This window comes from Amblyomma maculatum, chromosome 10 (genome assembly GCF_055883805.1).
Source record: "Amblyomma maculatum isolate TAMU_Amacu chromosome 10, ASM5588380v1, whole genome shotgun sequence".
In the NCBI taxonomy this organism is placed as follows: domain Eukaryota; kingdom Metazoa; phylum Arthropoda; class Arachnida; order Ixodida; family Ixodidae; genus Amblyomma; species Amblyomma maculatum.
Genome location: NC_139353.1, coordinates 40,388,969 through 40,411,874, shown reverse-complemented (window position 1 = coordinate 40,411,874; position 22,906 = coordinate 40,388,969). Strand labels below are relative to the sequence as shown.

The 22,906-nt window shown below is 45.1% G+C and overlaps 1 protein-coding gene across 1 annotated transcript in view; it reads right to left on the bottom strand.

Annotated features, from left to right (window-relative positions):
• Positions 1 to 4,641: 4,641 nt before the first annotated feature.
• Positions 4,642 to 22,906, bottom strand: part of Vps13B (vacuolar protein sorting 13B) — a 105,343-nt gene continuing 87,078 nt past the window's right edge. The window contains exons 52-59 of the mRNA XM_084582551.1: positions 17,822 to 18,054; positions 16,863 to 17,176; positions 15,482 to 15,661; positions 13,489 to 13,647; positions 12,545 to 12,703; positions 9,289 to 9,488; positions 7,037 to 7,180; positions 4,642 to 5,319 (exon numbers count right to left, since the gene is read on the bottom strand). Of these exons, the coding sequence (XP_084438677.1) occupies positions 5,089 to 5,319; positions 7,037 to 7,180; positions 9,289 to 9,488; positions 12,545 to 12,703; positions 13,489 to 13,647; positions 15,482 to 15,661; positions 16,863 to 17,176; positions 17,822 to 18,054 (1,620 nt within the window). The 3' untranslated portion in view covers positions 4,642 to 5,088. The remainder of the gene's footprint in view (positions 5,320 to 7,036; positions 7,181 to 9,288; positions 9,489 to 12,544; positions 12,704 to 13,488; positions 13,648 to 15,481; positions 15,662 to 16,862; positions 17,177 to 17,821; positions 18,055 to 22,906) is intronic.

Sequence of the window (22,906 nt, the reverse complement as noted above, 5' to 3'; positions counted from 1 at the left end):
ATCAAGAGAAGAACCATGCAAGTAGCAAATTAATCCAATGCAGCGTACTGCACGCGAAGAAGACGCATAAGAATTTCGACCTCATTCGATACTGTTCTCTGTGCTCTTGCAGAACGTTTGATGAAATAAAGCATACAGCACTGACTACCACACCAGAGCCTTTCACATCACCTCTGTCCTGTGCTTGGCTTGCCGTGGTGCTCATTGGCCTGTTCATCATAGTGTCCGTCATTCTAGCCCTCTGCTATCTCTTCAAGAAAGGTATGTATAATCGTGCAAGGTCGGTCAACAGCTTCTTTGATAAGGCATTGAAAGTTCCGATGAAATGCCAGGGACTGCAGTTTGTGGCACAGAAAAGATGTTAGACTACAACCAGATACATCTCTTCTATCATGTCCCATCCCTATTATATATATATCCCGATCACATGATACGACATATTGACTGATATGTTGGCTGCATTCATATTTATTATGTATAACGCAGTCACCTTTTTACTGCCCTTAGGTCACCCACCCCTGCCCGCAAGCCCTTCTGTCTTTCGTAAGTGCTGCAACTGATGCTATGACAGTGCTATTTATGCTTAACTGTTGAAGCATACTTAATTACTTTAAATTACTAAGCCTAAAACTGGAGTCACAACCAGAAAAGTATTAAGATTACATAAGCATTATTTCTTATTTGCACTCTCCACAATAGTTTGCCCGATACATTCATTCAACACTTTGCCTTTTGTGTTTGGTGCATAGCCTTTGTTGTTTATGTGGCATAAATCTGAACATAGTTACACATATACAGAAATTTTCACAGGAATAGATTCTAAATGAGGGGATAATAGCCATCAAATTCATCTGATCATAGTTAATTGTATGGCTAAAAAAGAAAGTGGATCAGTTTTCTCAGACCTTAGCATTTGAACCCAAGACCACCAACTGCATTTTGCTGAGGCGCTTTACCAACTAAGCTAACCAGGAAAGCTAGTACTGTCCATGCATCAGACTTACCACGGTACTCACACATATGGGTCGCTTGAGAGTTCTACAGTCTATAAAGTATAGCTGTCAGCTATAGCATGCATAAGCGTGTATCCTTCCTCTCGTTCCAGCTGTGACCGCACCCAGCCAAAAGAATAGCGACCGCTACACCATAGCGGTAAGTATAAGAAACATGTGCTAGGCTCACAGTGCAACATCCAAAAACTATAAGTGTGGTCGAATCTCAAGGTTTTGTAAAGAATCCAGAAGATTTATTTCTCTTGCTCCCAGTAATCGTCTGGCATCTACTTTTTCATATTTTGTGTCCCTTATTCTACCTTATTCTATTACATGAACTTTTCCACTTTAACAAATAACATCGCTTACAGCACAACAGAACTAAGAAGTCCCCAGGCACACAGGATTGACAGTTAAGTTGTATATAGTAGGGTACGCACCTCAGCAATTTCTAAACAAACGACAGTGGGAGTTGTTCTCGTCACGCAGAAATTCTGAGCTTTAGTGGTGCTTTAAGTGCCTCAAGTCATGTCTCAACAACAAACCATGAGGTATTGGGGCTTGTGGCCAAAAGTGTACGTTAGTGAAATGAGCAAAAAAGAATGTCAGGGTGAATTCTGTGTGCATCTCTACTTTTAACAAGCATTAGCATTTTTCAGAGGTCTGCAGGAACACGAACGCTTGAGTGCAGTGGGGCCATTTGGGGGCCAAAAGGCTTGCAAGCTCCTAACTCCTATGTGAATAGTAAAGTTTCTATGATGATGAAGATGATGTAGTTCTATCCTTGGCCACACTAAAAACTGGATCTTGAACTTTTCTGCTGTTCTTAGGATAGCCAAGACTAGATTGCTGTAACTCAACTTGCATGAAAAATGAACTGCCTTTTGAGTTTACTGCTTACAGGGCCTTTCAGATGGCTCGTCAATGGCACGTGGCTTGCTAGAGTAGCGAGCACTACTGCGCAGGCATGACAGGGAAGGTGAAGCGGCATTGGCTTCATTGATTGACAGCACAGGGGTACTGCTTACAAGTGCATGTTTCTCGAAAGTGCATAATGTTTAGTGCGAGACAGCCAAAATTTATTAAGTCACAGCATCGAAGAAAATTGAATTTCCAGAATTCTAAGAACCGATAAGGTTATTGCTATCGGCCAGCTACAAGTTTCTAACTGCAACCAGGCACATAACTGCAGTAGTTAAATAGTTATTTCTCAAAGTTGGCTGGCTCACTAGTTAACATCGTCCTTTTTTCTCATGTCTACCAACACTGGTGTATTGGTGCTGCAGAAACCATCCTCATACCTGAAAAAAGGCCTATTTTTATATGGTCGGCTTCCCTGAAACACCTGGTATGTGAATGTACAATAGAATGTTAGTGACCTTTGCATATATAGAAAAGACGAAAAGACAATGCCATGACATTTGCATGGCTGCGCTCTTAAAGTCTCTTCTAAATTTGTATGCTAATGTTATAATTGCTGTGACATGGTACCAAGTTCATAAATAGTAATGTATATGTTTCGTGTTCTTTTAAATTGTCATCTTCAAGGCTGTCACTCTGCAGCATACTAGGTCACTGTTTTATATAGGTATAGTACTTGTCACTTTTTTGTGGTCTCTAAGTAGACTGCATTAAATTTGAACTCTTAATTCGAACTTTGGTTTTATTTGGTCTGCTATTTTGGCCCCATCAACATTATTATGTGCATTAAAAACACGTCAATCGCTTTTCAATGGAGGCAAAAAGCCAAGCGTCCATGTGCTGTACGATGTCTGTGCACATTAAAGGTCTCCAAGTGGTCGAAATTTCCAGAGCCCTCCACTAAAGCACCTTTCATAGTCTGAGCCACTTTGGGATGTTAAGACCTCAGAAACCATTCTTAGTTTTCCTTTTGTTTTAAGGCATGGTGTAAAGCTTCAAATTATCCAAAATGTCAATGTAAATTGGTCTGTGGAAAGGAAATGTACAGTACCTGTCACACTTTCTCTGCGGACACTTGAACTGAACCATAGGGAAAGTGTGGAAGGTGGGAGTGAAAGCGGAAAGAGAGAAAAAGGTGCTGGGTAGTGGAGCACTATGCAGCAATTTTGACCACCAGGGGATCGACATCCCACAGCACATGGATCGCCTTACTGTTTTGCCTCCGTTGGAACGCCACCACTAACAATCGGGTTTGGACCTGGGTACTCTCGTTCAGTAGCCAAGTGTTTTAACCACTGAGCCACCGCGGGGGCGCTTATCTAAAGTGCCCAATTATTTTTAGAGCGATATCTCTACTTCTCCTATGTACAATACTGAGTCATGTCCTCTAAGAGCTACTTGCGTAGCAAAATGCGCTCGCTACACCAGAGAGAGAGAATAAACTTTATTGATACAAAGTGACTACGCGGGTGGTTCACCCAGGTCCGGGAAACCATTGGCGAATACGGCCCTCCAGGCCTGATCGATCAGCTGGCGCTGAAGGGGGAGCTCTGTGTGAGCCAGCTTTGCCTCCCACTGCTCATGGCTAATTTTCTGTAAACCGTATGATTTAAGTTGTTTGGGGCGGTTCCAAACCATGCGGAGAATGTCGGATATCTCTCCACAAGCCGGACATGCATTTGTCGGTTATTGCACTGGCCAAATCTTATTGTGTACAAACTGCCCTGGTGTAGAAAGTAGGAGGGAGAAGGTAGTGCAAAGAAAAGGCACAGTATCTGTCACACTTCTGGGTGAACACCTGAACCTGTCATAAGGGAAGGAAGGAGGGAGTGAATTAAGAAAGAGCTGTCATAGTGGAGGGTTACAGAATAATTTTGACTACTTCGAGATCTTAAAGTGCACTGACACCGCACCATCAGCACCCATGTTCCAACTAGGGAGCCTCCACAAAGAGTCCGTTTTTAGGGTGGTGTCAACTTAAATAGGGGTGGGGTGAGCAAGCACCAGATTTGATGATTCAGCCATACTGTATGGACAGCGACCACTAACTTTAGCGGGCCGCTGCCATTTTTCCAGAGCCCTTCATTACGGCAGCTTTTTTCTTTTAATACCTCCTTCCTCTTTCTCTTAGGTGTGGCACATGTCGGATACTGCGCCTTTACTTTCTTCTAGACCAATTTACAATTTTACTAATAAACATAGAAACCGCGGCAGTTTACTATAGTGATCACAAGGCTCTGTTCGTAATCGTTACAGCATGAAAAAAATCAATAAAATAAAACCAGCCTTGTGCCATATCAAAATGTGCCTTGTGTGTGTAGCCTTGTGCCATATCAAGCCATATCAAGGTTCAGCTTCAGCAGAACTGAACCTATCTAGAAGTTTTTACCAAGGCTCACTCAGTGATGAGCTATGAGCATTTCACACCTTTCTGCCGCTACAATCAAAATCAGGTCTTCACCTAAGCTCATTATTTGTTCTATACAGCTAAAATCCAATGTTTCCTTTTTTCCAGGCCAACATCACTCTTACCACAAATGATAAAAATGATGGTACGACGGCATCACAAAAAACGTAGTTACCAATTCCCAGTAAATAAATTTATATGTAAACGTAAGTGCTGAATCTGTATTCTATGAACAGATGCAAATAAATTGTGCCAAACATAGCTGAATGTATGCAAAACATGCTGTACAACTCGCACGGCAGATAATCAATGCAAGAAAACTAGACAAAGTTTCAATTTATTGCACCATTCATATAAAAAATAGGTATGTACATCCCTGCCTACGGTGGCAGCATTTGGAATGGAAATTAAAACATGAACGTATGCCCCACGTGTATCCAGGAATTAGACCTCACAGCTTTGGTTGACTAGGGACATTGTGTGCGGCCAACTCCAGAAAACATAATTGATAAGGTAACTTCTTAAATGCCTCGTATGTACTATAAATTAAATAGTAAATATATCTAAATGCTAGTTGATGTGTTTTGAGAATGGATAGGATCACATGTCTTGTACCCTCAATTGAAAAGTATAGGATTAACTTTGAAAACGTTGTATCGGAAAGCTGCGCAACCCTGCTTCGAAATAACGAGGCAATAGGCCTGTAAAATGCTTTTCCGCAGAAAAACAAAGTTCCACCATCACCGAAGCTCCCACATTGTGCTCCCACTACGGATGGAAGCTGTGAAAGCCTTTGCCCAATGTTGCCTTTTGCACCTCGTGAAACCGAGCCAGGAACAGTGGCCTTAGTGCTGGCCGTGCAAGGCGGAACAGGTAGGCAACGCTGGGTACACTTTGCACTGCCGGGCAGTCACCGCACTCCTGAGCAGATGGAGGCAGAGGGTACGACGACGTTCGGGTCACATACTCTGCAACCCGGACCCTGGCTCGGCTTGCCATCTGCGGTAGGGCAAAGACGACAGAATGTTAACGACTTGGTTCAGCCCTCTACTCACAGGACGACATGTTGTGAATGACTTGGTTCAGCCCTTTTCTAGCTAATGAGCACTTTCTACAGCTTGTGAATGGCTTGGTTCAGCCCTACAGCTACTCAGAGGAATGATGATCTTAGTTAGTGCCCATTAGTTCTCACTGGTGTTGTCAGGTGGCACAGCAATGCAATTCAGAGCAATTCCCACCAGCTTGCGAGCTGCGTATTATTCTGGAAAGACTAGAACATGCACCAGTGAGTGCGTTTTAGGTTCTAATCCCCTTTCTCAGCAGCAAAAGCAGTTGGTGCAATATCTAGATAATGCACAAATTAACCAGTGACACCCAAAAAGATGCCTGAGACTGGTTCAGAGCAGGAGTCAAGAGCGCAAAAAATTAACCAAGGTGGAAAGCTAGAAAAATTTCTCATGGCTGAACCGGCCTAACAGAACAACAGATGAAGCAGACTCTGTCCCGTTGCACTCTGTCGTCCAGTTACAGCATTCTACCATAAACTCTGCCTTGGCTCAATCTTAGCGTAACAGCTATTTAGAACAGCTATAGAAAGTTGCACTGAGGCACAAAAAGTACCACGCCCCTGCTTTTACGAGGATTTCAAAGTGGTTACCATGGCAATAAAAGCTAGAGCAACAAAAAAATAATGACAGCCTATGGAAAGCAACCGGAGGTCTGTGTTCATGCATTCACCATGCTATCGCCTGCAACAAGATTTAGATAACGAGGATATCGAGAGAAAAAGAGCAGAGTTAAAGGAAGTTCGAACCTAAATGTGAAGTCAGTCTATAAAATGATAGGGCATTTTTCAAAAATGTAAACTATGACCAAATAGTGATTTGTACACCGGAGGCACATTCGCACCGGTAAATCGTAAAGGTCGCACCAACAGTTCTATGTGTGTCTGTCTGTACAAACAGCAAGTATGAAGAAAGTAACGAATAAAAAAAAGCAACATTCTCTCAATTTCACCAGTTTGAACTTCCGGTGCTGTCTAGCACTTGTTCTAGAAGCATGCTCAAAACGCGACGGGGCCATTTTGTGAAGAGGGCCTTCTCGACAGTGTACGCAAAGCTAAGCACTTCGATTTCATCTCAAATGCAGATGCTCGATCATGCAGATGCTCAGATAAAATGACTGAGATGCAAACTGTTTTCAATTCTTTCTTGTCCCTTGAAGGCCGAATTAACGAAAGGTTACTGTATTCAGAAGCGATATGACGGCACCATGCGGTGTCATGCAGGTTCTTTCTCTGCGCAAAACAGGTATACGGAATCCTGTATAAATTTTATATTGGGTTTTTCAGTACGGACAACACTTCTGTACATTTCCAGTCTAATTTTTTTGCAAATACCATATTAATTCTGAAATAAACAAGACGAGCAACGTTTATTGTTACTTTTTTTTTAATTGAACAAATATTGGTAGGCATTTTTTTCTCATATTCATATTCAATTCGCATTCGAAAATTTTAAAATCTGACACAACCCTAATTAGAGCTGAATCCAAAGACCAGAATAAATAGGTACAAAATTAGGGCTCACGAAAAAGTTATGCAAAATTCTCATTATAGCTGGAAAAAAGCAGAAACCTATTAAATATACGATTTTTCCACACACTGATTATGATAGCCTCATAGCCCCAATGAAGGATGGCAGGCAGCAATCCTCACCTCTTCCAGCTGCATCCCTGATTGGGGTGGTCCCAGGTCAAGGGTCACGTATGCCGGGTCGCCAGGTGGCCCACTGCATGACAGCTCAGCCAACGAGAAGCATCGCTCTAGTGTGCCGTCAGCTTTGCTCAGAAGACAGAGGCACTGGAAATAAGCACACACACAAAAAGCCAATTTTTTTGCGTGAAATTAGTTAAAATGCACTGCATTTTTATACAATTTAATCATGTACAATTCATTGATATGCAGATCACTCATCGATACATTTATTGTGCAGCCTATTCACCTGCAATTCATTCAGGTGCACTTAATTGGAGTGCGATTGAGCCATGTACGTAATTCATGTGTAATTCATTTGTGTCCGGTTCAATTTGTGTGCGATCCTGTCATATACAACATTTTTTGCCTATAAAACAGCCCTTCCCACAATTGCTCCAAATACATGCAGTAAGGTGTGAAAACAAAATCATAATGCCAATGTGAATGTTTCATTAGCAAAAATGCCAGGAATGCATACTGTAAAGCTTAAAGAGGTTGTTACTGTGCAGACTTGAAATTTCTTTATATTTTCTTTGAATGACAACCAGTGTTACGCTCTGGCCGATCTTTTTGTTATCAACGCATGATGACTAAAGCCCAGGGACCAACTCTGAAGGAGATAAAAAACATCAGTGTGCCTTGTTTTTGACGACAAAATGAAGTTTGCAAATATTGAAATATCAAGGTAGAAATCAAATACGTACATATGAATAGGAAGAAAAAATGTGCTCAAATATCAAATTAAACATGTGTTCATTACAAACAAAAATTCGGAGGATGACAAATGTTGCTCATTATCTTTTTCAAGCTAGTGTACTGTCTTTGCAACTGAAATTAAACAAAGCTAGGCTGCTTCAGCACCATGCAAGACCAAAATGTGAAATTCATACGAATGTTTGACCCTTAAATTTTGTCATCAAACTAACCCTTCGTACATACAAGAGAAAAGTTAACTGGTACTTCTAGTGAGAGTACCAGTATTTAAATATATATTTAAGTCAAGTTTTAATCTCTTTTCTATGTTTGTTTGTATGCACCACCTACTTGCCAACCTAATTGGCATATGTGTCCAATGCTGGGAAGAAACAAGACAGAGATGCAAGCTTGTAAACTCAATTCAAACATCAACACTAGGAGAACTTAAGGTTATGTACCAGAAATACTGTTCTTTTTCTCCCATGTGTGCAAGGGACTTAAATTTAACTAAACTACAGTAAAACCCTGCTACTGATTTTATTATTATTATTTTTTTTTTTACCATGAAAATTACACCAGCCAGGAAGCATAGTGGCCAGGAATGTGCGAGAAAAAAATTTGTTCATTGCCGTCTGCCTTTAATTGCTTTCATTTTACTTCTAGAATGGTACAAGTTTCTCTGGGTATTACAAGGCTTTAAGGCTCTATACTTGTCTGTTGGAACCCAGAAATTCCATTTGTAAGCTGCAAGCAGCAGGAAAAACGCACATTACAGAAACGCACTTCAGAGCGAACCCGCACAACTGGATATCATGCAACACTATACATGCGGAGTTTGTCGTGGACTAGTTTCACTTCCGTGTCTTCGGTTGTTTGCACCTGCACCGCAGCAGTGATGGAACTGTACCATGGCCGCAAAAATATTTGTGCCATCCGTAAATGTGTTTGGCAACAGCATGAGTGCAACGTGCCAGAAGCCGCTGAACACCGTGGTGACAGGTCTGGAGTCCCATTTTGGCAAGCTTTGTGTGCACTAAATGCGGGCAGTCATAAAGCACCATTTGCAACGCGACAACCTGCAAAGCTGCCACAGCTGTGACATAACAGCCAAGTTTGTATTGCATGAGCCTGTATGGGAGCTTGGACAGGACTGGCTCATGCAAACACAGTAGCCACGGAAAAGCAACACCTGGCAATGTAATAGCAGCGTCCTACGAAAATGCCTGGCTTCCACAGTGCCAAAATATTCATATTAGGGTGGCACAATTTTGAACAGGAATGATGCTCCTATCTATAAAGTACTAAAATGAACAAACTGGTACAATGAGAGCTTCACAAACTCATTTAGCAGCAAAGGTGCCTTTATGGGCTACATTATCAAAATATTTCTCTCTTCGGGGCCTGCAAGAAGTGCTCAAAAACTTAAGCCTGGCATATTGTAGGGGTGGTAAATGTGCCTCGCCTTGGCCCCATCACCAAGCACAAACCAAGCGCGATAAAATGAGGCTCGGACATACCTGCTGTGTCAGGACGAGAATGAGGGGTTGGCTGGTGCCTTCGTCCAGCAGCAAGTGGACGTGCAGGACGAGTAACAACTCTTGGCCGGGCAGAACACTCCGGACCCTGGCCTCAGAGCTGGCCGCTTCGTCAAAGGACATCGCCCGAGGTTCGTGCCGACGCTGAGTGAAATCGCCCCAGCCCGCTCCTTGCAAGATGCCTGTGTAGCAAAAAAGGAATGTGTATACATATATTAAAAAATGGAACAGGATTAGAGTTCTTATGCTAGGCAGTGGCTTCATGATGCAAGCTAGACCTAGTGACATCAGAGGAGGCCGTGTTGCCACAGAATGCATGTCCACAGCATTGGTGCACCTGCCCATACTTATAGGTTGCAGACGGTCTTACTCACTGCCGCATTTCACATTTAAAACTATCAATATACATTGAACTATTTTTCAATCCCTTTTGTGTTCAATATTTCCGGGACGTATCACACTTTTCCAAGGTCATGCTGTCTTTTCCTTAGAGTTTAGACTACTAGATCACTCAAATGACAAAACCTTCGCAGGAAATTAGCTGATGCTGGTGACAATGGTTTGATTTTAATGGACATAGGGCACCTTTGTTAAAGACTGCCATAGCTGATTAGGTTCGGCTAGCAGCACGATGATGGATGAAATGCCTATTTTTACCAACTGTTTCAACCCACAGGCTAAGGACTGGGCCAAGAGAAAGCTTATTGTCACCACGGTATTGTCGCCACTATGTGACAGCACCTCCCACATACAAGTCACATGCCCAAACCTTACTGCTCTGGCAGTCAACAATTACACAAAAACTTAGGCAGATAAGCTCCCCCTTTAAGGGTATGATGCAACACAGCTATATGGGCTTCCTTTGTGGATCCACTTGCTCCCATACATTCACTCTTCTACTCACTTGATCAGCAATGTTTTAATTTATGCCTCTATTATCCCACACACACTCATTAGCATACAGCAGCAAATACCACATTGTAATAATGAAAGACCACGCGATATATATATATATATACACACATTTAAAGGAGCAAACAGTCTACGAGTGCAAAGCAAACATTCGTTTCTTTTTGTTTTTTTTTCTTGTTTATACTGTTGACATTTACAGGAATTTTGTCTTATGGTGATTATTGGAATAAAGAGCATTAAATGCAAAGCGGAAGGAGAAAACAACGCGCCGATGGTGGGACTTTTTATATATATATATATATATATATACCGTATTTACTCGCATAATGATCGCACTTTTTTTTTTTAAATACTGACGCAAATTTCTGGGTGCGATCATTACGCGGGGTAAATTTTCTACAAAAAATTTTTGAGCACTGAAAACGCAAACAAGTTGCAGGTCAGACGTCTTAGAACATATATCTCGATTACAACCAAAAATAAAAGCTGAGTAAGGCTTACCTTCACAATAAACACGCACATTAAGCATCACATGGAGTGCACAATGCCCATTTATTTTTTTTCGTCAGTACTCTAATCAAAGTCTGAATCCTCGCCATCCTCGCTTTCACTGCTGCACGACTCATCAGAAACGGCAGTGTCGTCGCTGGGAGCATCTTCACAATCCCACAGGAAGTCATCTTCCGTTCCATCCAAAGCGTTAGATATGCCTGTCTTCTTAAAACTCTTAGCCACTACCTCGTCGGGGATACTGCTCCACGCTTCTGTGATCCACGAGCACAGCATCTCCACGAATGGCCTTCTAATCTTTCCGCTCGGCGTCAAATCATGCTGGCCCATCGCCATCCACTCAGCATAAAGTCGTCAAACGTTGTCCTTGAACGGTTTGTTCAAAGATACGTCGAGAGGCTGCAGCAGCGAAGTCAGGCCGCCAGGAATGACTGCAATGTCCGTGCGCAGCTCTTTCAGCTTGGCACGCACGCTGTCCACAAGGTGAACCCTAAAACTGTCCAAAACCAGAAGCGAGAGAAGCATAAATGCTCCTGGTCTTCTTCCCCAAACAGTCTTGATCCAGTCGACCAACAGGTCTGCAGTCATCCACCCTTTCATCTGTGCACGTATATGGATGCCACGGGGAAAGTTTCCCTTCGGAATAGTCTTCCGTTTGAAGATCACGTATGGTGGCAGCTTCCGCCCGTCGGCCGTCACAGCAAGCATGACTGTGCATCGCTGTTTTTCTGCGCCAGACGTCCTCACGAGGACGCTCCGAGCACCCTTCTCGCTCACAGTTGTATTCCGGGGCATGTCGAACGTCAGTGGAGTTTGATCGGCATTTCCAATTTGCGACATGAGGTAACCGCATTTTTCGCGAAGCCTAGTGACGAAGTGATGGAAGTTTATCACTTTGCTTTCATACGCGACTGGGAGCCGCTGGCACAACGACGTCCGCCACCTCAGGGAAAGTCCATTCCGTCGCATAAAGCGAGTCGTCCAACCGGAGCTAGCGCGGAAATCCTTTGCGGCGATTCCCAGCTTCCTGGCAGTTGTGCGCGCCTGCGTCTGTATCATTTCTAATGAAATTTCTAGTGAAATGGCGTAAACTCGCACAAAAACACAAAGCACGCTACGACGCTGCCGAATTGCAAAATGGCGAACGCCGCAAAGCATGGAATCATGGGAACTTCAACGTTACTAGACTAGGTTGGGAACTCGTCGGAATGCATTCGCTGCGGGATGACTGCAGATCAACCACCAGGCGGCTCCATGTTCGGGGTGCGATCATTAGGCGGGGAATTTAGAAAATGGAATTTTGACCTCAAAATTCAGGGGTGCGATCATTATGCGAGTAAATACGGTATATATATAAAGCCCTCTTTAACAGAGTCATATAAATATGCCTGTGTGGCTTAGATGCATCGCATCTAACTCGAGATACAAGAGTTCCGGAAAGTTGGGTTCCCATCTCTCCCTTTCAACTCAAACACGAAGCCACGTCACATGACCTCGTGATGTCGCATGAAGTGACTGATGACCAGTCTGTGCACGGTTATGTCACCTGCCAGCTGCTCCCTTCCAAAACCACGCACTGGATTTTTCGCTCACAATTTTTCGCAGATTTTCTGGAGAGTGGGGCCTTTAACACTGTCGCATTAACAGACCTGGCCACCAGCACACAATCACTGTCGCCACCCTGCTATCAAACAGCGGCAGACGTTGACCATTTAGGTTAGGCAAAGTCCGAGCCAGTCAAGTAATCGTCGCCAAAGCAGTTGGCCGAGCAACAACATTCAAGGCACAGAAATAAGAGAGCGAAGCGGAAGCCCACCTTTGCCTGTCTGTGCCACAAGCTCAGCGGCCCCACTAATCGGCTTGGCCACGGCACCCATCAGGCCCCGGCCGACCCCTTTGACGAATCCGGTTGGCCCTCGGCTCTCTTCGTGAATTAGGGCTTGCATGGGGTGGTCCACAATGCCAGCCACAGCCCCTGCAAGTTGCCATGCAAAACGTTTCCAATTAATAGTAAAGCCAAGATTATCGAAAGCCTTCACAGCCGATCGCTCTACCGCCAGCTCTCTCAACTCCTAATGCAGCTAGAATGCCTGTTTAACTGTCCCACCTTCTGAGTCCTCTTTTTCTTTCCCTACACCTTAGAAATCATTTTCACAAGGAAAAAAAAAAAAAAAAGAAAAGGAGAATGGTGATAGCCTACCCTTCCTCTCCTATTATTTGCCTCTTATCGGCGTTCATTGCAGTGCTAAATATAATTATAATTTGTTTACAGGAAAGGAAAGAAGCAATATCTGTCACACTTCCACCGGCATGTTTTAACAGTACACCATCGCTCCTGTCGCGTGGCGTTCCTTGGCACGCATTCAGTGGGATTGTAGATGGCAGGAATGCTAGATCTTGCGGAATATGACAAATCGCACGCACGGGATTTCATTTCATGAGCCTAGAAAGGTTTTAGACAAAACATGTTCAAGCTAAAATAATAGAACAGCTGGTAACTGGGCTACTTAAGTGACAGATAAGCAGTAAGAATGTGCAGAAAACAGATCCTAAGCGCATAAAGACAGGGCAGGAAGCAACTATATTGGTCCCGCACGAATGCGTTGGTAGTAGTTTTTTGCTTTTACAGTAAGCTTTCTGCACGGAAGCAGCAAGAACCCCGCATTTTTTTGGTGTAATTCACGTGTATGAACGTGGCTTAAGTCCCTGTTTTTGACGTCCCAACGCTGCTGTCTGAACCATTCTCGTGGTATGGCATACCTAGCAGGCTGATCCCAAGAGTTGTCAGCCCCTGGCCGATGCCAGCCGACGGACCAGTGCGCAGCGATTCCTTCCAGGCGAGGTGTTCAGGGTCCAGTGACAGCCTGTCCAGATTCCGAGACACGCTGGTGGCAAGCTGGGTGACAGAGCTCAAGGCACCTACAAAAAGGAAACAGGAAAAGCACACATTTACACTACCAGAGCTGAACAAAATTTGGCCCCTTTCTATATTTTATTTTGTTGATACAATTGAAAATGGATGGCTACTGAGAAGCTAAACATGGCAAGAGAGGGGATGGAAGCACAAAGGACATAGCACAGCAGATTTTTCTTGAGTGAAGCCAAATCTGTGTACACAGAGGTTTTGCATTAAAAAAAACCAAGCCTATCATGCGCCCAGGGACTCAAATTTAGTTTGATAATTCGAATTTTCAAATAATTTGAACTACCCTACTTGGTCCGGCCAAGCTCCATAGGGATCTGTGAACTAAAAAGCCCGTTAATTCAAATGCGAGCTGGTTCTATTATGGACATTCCGAACTACGCGTCACCGCGTCTGGGAAATGGCACGCAGCACAGGGAAAAAAAAAAGAAAAAAAAAAAAAAGAACCCTCCTCGAAAGTAGCACAGATGCCTGTGCATGCCCGAAATGGAGACAGAAGATGAAACCAGGTAAAACCACGGCAGAGTGGGTAAAGCCTAATTAGCGCCATGACCGGCGTGGCGGCCGGCGGCGCCACAGGGTTGGGGCTAGCGGCCGCGGAGGCAGCTGCCTGCTCTCTGCCAAGCAACCATCCGAAACTCACAACTAAATATTTGTTAATTCGAGCCCTGTTAATTCGCAAATACAGATAAGCTCTACTGGCGCTGTCCCAGCCAATGCCCCTGAAATGCTATGACACAGATGCTACTGGTTGCATGGAAAAAAACTCTTCCCCCTTTTTTTTTTTCAGAGGATTGTCCGTCCATCCACCCATCAGTCGTGAATGGAAGCATGCGGTCAGCCATGATCATGACGCCGGCATTTAGCATCAGTCATTTAAAAGAGGCTTAATGTATTGCGCGTTCCAACGACTGAGTGTCAGCAGACCACGCCTGCCTCAATTGCCCATGGCATGATAAAGCGAACATACTCAAAACAAGGCTTGCGCAACCGGACAAGCGCTGGCACTCTGCCAAGTTCATTTCCACCCCTTTGCTAGAGCTAACCTCAGAAAGTACAAACACACTGTGATGTTATTGCTGCACAGCATCTTGGTGCACTGCCAAGAAATTCACTGCGGACCGTGACGGCTCGAAACGGAGGGACACGCCAAGACACGCCAACGGCTGGCACTTCCTTTCTATTTTTTCAAATTCTTCGGCAAAAATCGGGGATGGGAGGGCTCATTATGCGAAGGGGTCGTTTTGCGTAAATTAACCGTAATGCAAATGGTTCTTGTCAGTTTTTTCGAGGCCATTCGATAATTAGAATATTGGGTAATTCAAACTTTTTCCCCGGTCCCGTGAAGCTTGAATTAACGAGTTCTTACTTTATCTATTTCTGCAACCACACATAAACTAGACTATCAATTAGCCTCAAAAACAGCAACACCCTGGACAGTAAGGTACAGGTGTGGATACAAGATATAAGTAAACGGAGTATGCTATTCTGTCATGACTGCATTCACGTTTTTCCCTATCGGAAATAACGAAGTTTTACTTGTCCTTGAGAAAGCGCACCAGCGTTGCCTACCAGTCTGTAGAAATCGCAGTTGTCAGTGTCAATTGGGTGACGCGTTAAAAAATTTTGGAAGGCAATAGCGTGCTCCGTTTACTTTCGCCCGCACATGTACGTCTGCTCACTATATCGCTAGGGCAAAAAACAAGATGGGAGACCAGCCACATACCCATTTTCGTCATTACCCACTCATGCTTTCATTGTCTCAAACCACTGGCAGTGAAAGCAGAGAAAAAAGAGGGGAATAGGAGATGTCCTATCCGCGAAGCTCACCTGAAGATATGTGGCGCAGCATGGTGGAAGCTCCGTGCGAGATGCCCATGAAGAAGGCCCAAGGGCGACCCTGTGCCAAGCCCCTGTATGGAAGCACCACCATAGCCGAGACACCGGACCCTAGGGCGCGTACCAGACCTGTTGGGTTGCCCAGCAGGTCCAGGGAACCCACTACCCAGCCTGCAATCATCAGACGACAAGTTAGTGAAGCACATGTCACAAGGGGCAATGTTCCACTCAATCAACTCGTGAGTGTGACATGACCAGCCAAGACCACTTTTGCATCTTGTTTGCGATGAGCAGCGTGACTTAGACGAAGTTAAAACGAAAGACACACAAAGGTGCACGCTGACTTTCAGTAATAACTTTCTTGCTTGGAGTGTGGAAATAAATAGGCTAGGCTCCAAACAAGAAAAATAGAACATGGTAACGAATGAAGCCTGTACATAAATATACACAATCAAATTATTTCCACAATTTGAGCAATAAGATTTTTTTGTTGAATGTCAGTGCTCACCCCCGTACGTCTTAACTTTTTCGCTTCGCTTAAGTTGTAAATCACGCCGTTCATCTCAAATAATGGCTTAACAACTCGCCAAAGCTTCTGTTACACTGACTGAACTTGCCAAGTCATGTTGTAATAATAGCTGCTGTCGAGCAGCCAGGACACAGAATCATGTGCATTGTTCCCGCAGACCATAAAGAGGAGGAGAGGCACAACAATGTTGTTGACTTTTGCCACAAGTGTTTAGCAACAAAATCTTGCCTAGAAAGTGCTCTTCAAACAACAAAAGTTGTCAAGGCCCTTTCAGGTGGAAAACGCACCTTGGGCAAATGACGTGTTCATCCAAACAAGGTATCTGAAGTGCGAGGCAAATGCACAGTCATTGAAAGAGACAAGCAGATGTCTACCCAAACTGGAAGTAGCCAGAAAAATTAAGCCCTGAAACACCAGTTTATCTCTAATTCAAGCATGCTGCTTGAGATCATCATGTCTGTTATTGCGTTTTCAAAGTGCACATTATGGTCAAAAAACAATCTCTAAAGCAGCCTGAGCTAAATGGTTCATACCATGCAGATGAAACCAGCACGAACATTCAAATGGAAATTCTTCCAGAGCAAGCGAAACAAAGACACATGGAAGGAAAACAAAGACAAAATAAATAAACGGATGCTGAAATGTTGTTTGCGTACACCTTGTACCTCTCTTGCTCATCTTGTTAGGATTGAAATTCTTCCCACTTAAGTAATGTACAGACTATATCTGAAAGGATGTCTTTTGCTCAAGCGCAGTCTTGGAAACGGCAAAAAACGTCACACGGTCACACGGCTCCAAGCCCCTCACGCTAGCACGGCCTCTCAAGTCCACCATGGGTCTCACCTGCTCTCAACAGTGCACCCGTCACATAGTGGCGCGTCAGCAGCTGGCCTAGCTGGTAGCAGCCCGTGACCAGGTTCCTCCGGCTGAATCGTGCAAAGCTCAGGGGCGTCCCATTCAGGGACAAGTACAACTTCAGCGAGGCGTGAATGCTGAGCTGCACCACCAATGGCTCCAGCACGATTTCCCGCACTGACACCGTTCGCATCAGTGCCAGCGATGCGTCCGCCACCTCCTGTGGGAGTCGGGGCTCACGACTGGCCAACAAGGGTGCACAGTGCCAAGCTGGACGCACAAAGCTCGACATGCGGGCCAGCCTGCACGAAGATGGTGAAGGCAGCAAAGCTAATTGAATGGATCAGGACGTGTTGCAAGAAGGCACGAATCATAAGAAAACTACAGCCTTCTTCAGTTCCTAAGACATGGCAACAGGAGAACTTGCTGCATGGCCAGGTGGCGATTGTGCTCAAAAATGCGTGTGTGTACTCTTACGTAGGCAACGGCCAAAAGTCATTACCTGCTGTGATTGGTCGTCCCTGCAAGAAATCCTTCAAGTGGCCGTGCAATACACATGACAGAGATACAAAGATAACACAACGAGAAAAACTGCCTTCTTAGCTTTCTCTCTCTCTCTCTCTAAAAAAAAAAATAAAGAATAATAATGCAGAAATATCCAAATTCTTGAAGCATTCCTTTGCTTCTGTAGAAATCCTTAACTTATACAATAAGCGCATATAAACAAAGAGATGCAAATAAAAAAAAAAAAACTCTGTGGCAAAGATGCGCAGTATTTTTTTACTCGGCTGAGGACTAGTGAATAACAGAAGCACATTATAAATAACAATTTACTTTCACACAACTCAGCATACAAAATAAAATAATGCAACTGAGAATTCTGACAAAATATTTTCAGATGCCGCGATTCAGAGCTGAAGGTCTCATGAATTGTCACTGTTCCTTACCTGTAAAGCAATGTGTCCTCCAAGAAGAGCAACAATGGGCAGAACTTGACAGTCAATGAATCTGCAGTCAAGCGACCGTCGCGGAGAACTTCGAGCGACAGGGTGAGCGATGCAACAGCATTTTGGCAAGAGGATGCGCCTTCTGTTGACGGAGAGTCACCTCTGGGCACCAGGACAACGGGAAAGTCATAGACTTCATTCGACGACTCATCTTGTGACAGCTGGTTATCAACCTGAATCAGACAGAAAAGCATGTAGCAAGGATTAAACATGAAAGGCAGGCAAAAACTAGAGAAAGTAAGAAAGGCAGAACGAAAGAGAAAAAAAAAATTTACAGAAATCTGCATTCCAGAAATGCGAAAGCAAGTGCGTTGGCTGCTCTTTAGTAGCTTCTCTAAAGTGTCATGACTCAGCACTTTTGAGAGTCATGACTAGGCACTAGTCATGGTCATGACTGACTTACACAAGTCATGGACTCCATAGTCATGGACATTGGATCCCTGATCTGACAGACTCATGGCAAGTGACTATGACTCATGACTAAACTATAATGAATCACTTGATGTGACTAGGCATGACATGACATTTATATACCACTTGTCATTACATGCACATTTATGACTATCAGTCTCATCTAAATGTGACGTCCTAACACCTTATCACACGTTACACTTTGCTTCCATGTTATTACAAACATAGCCAAGTAAGGCTTTTCACCTTAAAAAACAATGCAGGCTCATGTCGAACCCGGATATATCGAATTTTGGTTATATCGAACTCGTGGAATATCCCCTTGAAAATCCCATGTAAAAGTATAGGAAAGCCGCGTCATATATACCAAACTTAATTTCACCGGTCATTCGATATATCGAACTCCGCACCACGCATTGGAAAGTGTGCCTTCCCCAAAGATGATTGCATCACCCTCGGCCATTTGCCGCGTGACGTTTTCAAGCCACGCACGGAAGGAATGAGAGGGGAGAGTTTGGCGACGGCTGGTGTAGGGCAGCGCCATGCCCATTCCCCAAAGACGCACGCATCTGAGGTTATCGTTTCCCGCGCGCCAGCACGTGACGTTTGCAAGCCATGTGCATGAATGAACCAGAGAGAACAGGTGGGAACGAGAGGGGAAAAATGCGATAGAGCGAAGCACCAGGGTGTGCCCATTCTTTTGCCGAGCTATCTCTCTCCTTTCTTTCTCCCGGCCTTCGTTTGCAGTAGCATGCGCTACGCATGCGCCAAACCAGCTCAGCCCGTTTTCAGACAGAACGTCGAACGCTTTCTCCAGCGTCTGTTGCGGACCCTCTGAGCGCGGCGGCTGACGTGGCTATGACGCCTGCGGACGTTAAGAAGCGGCAGATCTCTCTCTCTCTCTCTCTTCTTTTTTGTTGCGAGAGTAATCCATTCTTATCGTGCTGTATGCACGGCGTAGCGTAAGATCTGCGGGCCTTAAGAAGCGGCAGTTTTTTTTTTTTTTTCTTGTTCTTTTTTTTTTGGGGGGGGGGGGGGGGGTCGTTTATTCTTCCATGTATAATTCAATGAAAGCATGCGGTCAGCTGCGATTATGACATCGGCTTTTAGCATTTTTCGCTTCATACAGCATTTGCAGCTATCACGCTTTCCAATTATTTTATTTTATTTTTTATTTATTTATTTATTTGTTTGTTTGTTTGTTTGTTTGTTTGTTTGTTTGTTTGTTTGTTTGTACCCTCAGGGCTTACAAGAAGCATTATAGAGGGGCAGTGGACTACGTCCGCCTCAAGTGCAGCGTGATAAATCGAACCAGGCTTGTGCAATCAAGCTATCACGGGAACTCTGCAAGTTCGCTCCCCCCACCGCAGGAGCTATCAAAAGATAAACACGTCGTGACGTTATCGCTGTGCAGCATCTTGGCATGCTGCCAAGAAATGAGCTGTGGATGAAACGATCCAAACGGAGCGGCGCGCCCCATCGACATGCAAGCAAAAACGCTCGAGATTTCTGGCGCGCGCGGCGACACAGAAACCTTGTTTTGAGCTGCCGCGGTGGCTTGAGCGGCGAGAGGGACGCAGTTTCCACAAGTTGGAAATTTTTCGGTCTGTCGCTGCCGCTCGTCGCTGAGATCGCTCAATCGCTTGCATGTGAGCGAGCTGGTCTTAATGCTTTTTTTTCTTCCAAATTCTCAGGTGCAAAAGTGGAGGGTGGGTTCATTACGCGAGTGGGTTGATTACGCGGCACATACGGTACCGTTTTTTCGCATCGTATGTGCCATCACAAGCCGATTTCTGTATATCGAATTATCGATATTGTTACGATGAAATAGCAAAGGGGTGTTTATTTACAGTGATATGGCAGTGGGATAAGGTGAAGCCTACTAGCCCCAGGCACCAACGCTTCGTCTTCTTCTTCTGCCTCACCATCACCATCCCTCATCGTCGTCATTAGCGTGACATTTCCCCCCTACTCAGACAAAGCCCTCTGGGCGTGTTCGTGAGTCGTGCGAGGCTGACACGGCTTCAAGCGGGCAACATGACACAGTTCGGTTTTTGCAGACCGGCGACCCGATGCTGTCAGGCGGGCTATCCCATAAGTTAAATCACTAAGGCGTTTGATAACCACATATGGGCCGTCATAATGGGCCAAGAGTTTTTGATGTAGGCCACGGCGCCGAATTGGACGCCATAGCCAGACTAAATCACCTACAGAGTACGTGACCCGCCGGTGACTGGAATCGTATCGCACTTTGGAACGTTCTTGTGAAGCACCAGACCGTAATCGGGCGATTCTCCGAGCTTCTTCGGCGAGACAGAGGGTCTCAGCCAGGCAGGGGTCTTCACGGCTTGTGAAGGGCAGGATAGTATCCAGAGAGTAGCGTGGCGGTCTGGCGTAAAGCAGAAAAAATGGACTGTATCCAGTCGTCTCATGCGTGGCGGTATTAAACGCATACGTGATGAAGGGCAGTATGGTGTCCCAGTTCTTATGCCCTGCGTCCACATACATGGCTAGCATGTTGATAAGCGTTCTGTTGACGCGCTCAGTCAAGCCATTTGTCTGGGGATGGTATGGCGTCGAGTGTCGGAAAGTTACGGCGCATAAACGCATGAGCTCTTCAACAACATCAGCAGTGAATTGTCGGCCCCGGTCAGTGATGACAATTCGTGGCGGCCCGTGTCGTAAGATGACTGAGTGCAGCAAGAAAAGCGACACCTGATGCGCCGTAGCAGATGGAAGAGCGGCGGTTTCACAATAACGTGTGAGATAGTCCACGCAGATTACAATCCAGCGATTTCCATCCACGGACTTCGGAAACGGACCTACGAGGTCAATGCCTACTTGATCAAACGGTGCTGTCGGGGTCTTCACAGGGTGCAGCAAGCCAGACGGAGTTGCAGTTGGACGTTTGTGGCGTTGACATTGCTTGCAACTGGCAACGTATTGTTCAACCGTCGAGCGCATTCTGGGCCAGTAAAATCTTTCTTGAGCACGGTGGAGTGTTCTAACCGATCCCAAATGCCCAGAAGTTGGATTATCATGCATAACACGCAATACGTCCGTGCACAACGTCTTGGGAACTACGAGTAGGTATCGCTGGCCGACAGGCGAATAACTCTTTTTCCATAGGAGGCCATCATGCACACAAAAACGGCTTGTAGGTACGTTGGCTTGGGCAAAGAGAGGCTGCAGACTGGTATCATTTTGCTGTTCCGTTTTGAAAACATTCGTGTCGGGGAACGCTGGCTCGAGGGTCGATATATAATTGTCGAAATCGTCGCTTTCAGGTCCAGTCGTGGCCATTGGCATCCTAGAAAGACAATCTGCGTCTGCATGACGCCTCCCGCTTTTGTAAACCACGGCAAAGTCATATTCCTGTAACCGGAGGGCCCAGCGTGCGAGGCGACCACATGGGTCTCGAAGGTTCCGCAACCAACAGAGTGAATGATGGTCAGTTACGATAGTAAACGAACGTCCGTACAAATATGAACGGAAACGCTGCACAGCGAAAACTACAGCTAGGCATTCCTGTTCGGTGACTGTGTAGTTTCGCTCCGGCTTGCTCAGGGTACGACTTGCGTACGCGATAACATGCTCTCGTTCATTGTGCCGTTGGACAAGGACTGCACCAAGACCGATTCCACTAGCGTCCGTGTGTACTTCTGTCATTGCAGTAGGATCGAAGTGACGTAAGATGGGTTTCGATATTAAAAGAAACTTCAGTTGACGGAATGACGCGTCGCAGTCTGGTGTCCAGTTAAAAGTAGAGTTTTTGTGGAGAAGGCACGTCAATGGGTAAGCAACGTCAGCAAAGCGATGTATAAAGCGTCTAAAATACGAGCACAACCCTAGAAAACTGCGCAACTCCTTCACTGTCTGCGGGGGTTTAAAAGACTCAACAGCGGCAGTTTTCTGGGGATCCGGCATTACACCATCACCATTGACAAGGTGTCCTAGCACCAGCGCTTGGCGCTCTCCAAAGCGGCACTTTTTGGAGTTCAGAATTAGGGCGGCGTTGTGCAGGCAATTCAAGACACGTACTAGACGGTCATTGTGTTCTTGGAAGGATTTCCCAAATATCACGACATCGTCCAGATAGCAAAGACAAATGTCCCATTTTAAGCCGCGCAAAACTGTGTCCATAAAGCGTTCGAATGTAGCTGGCGCATTACACAGCCCGAATGGCATAACATTAAACTCATAAAGGCCATCTGGCGTTACGAAGGCTGTTTTTTTCTTATCTGCAGGGTCCATTGGAATTTGCCAGTAGCCAGATCTGAGATCAAGACAAGAAAAATAGGACGCACCAGAGAGGCAGTCGAGGGCATCGTCTATGCGAGGAAGAGGATAGACGTCCTTTTTCGTAACAGAATTTAAACGCCGATAATCGACGCAGAATCGCCACGAACCGTCTTTCTTGCGTACAAGAATAACAGGGGCAGCCCAGGGGCTAGATGACTCCTGTATCACCTTTTTCTGTAGCATGTCCTCCACTTGCTCATGAATGACTTTGCGCTCAGATGGGGACACGCGATATGGCTTTTGACGAATGGGACGAGCCGAACCAGTGTCGATGCTATGATGGGTCCGATGTGCAGGGCGAGAGGTTGGTCC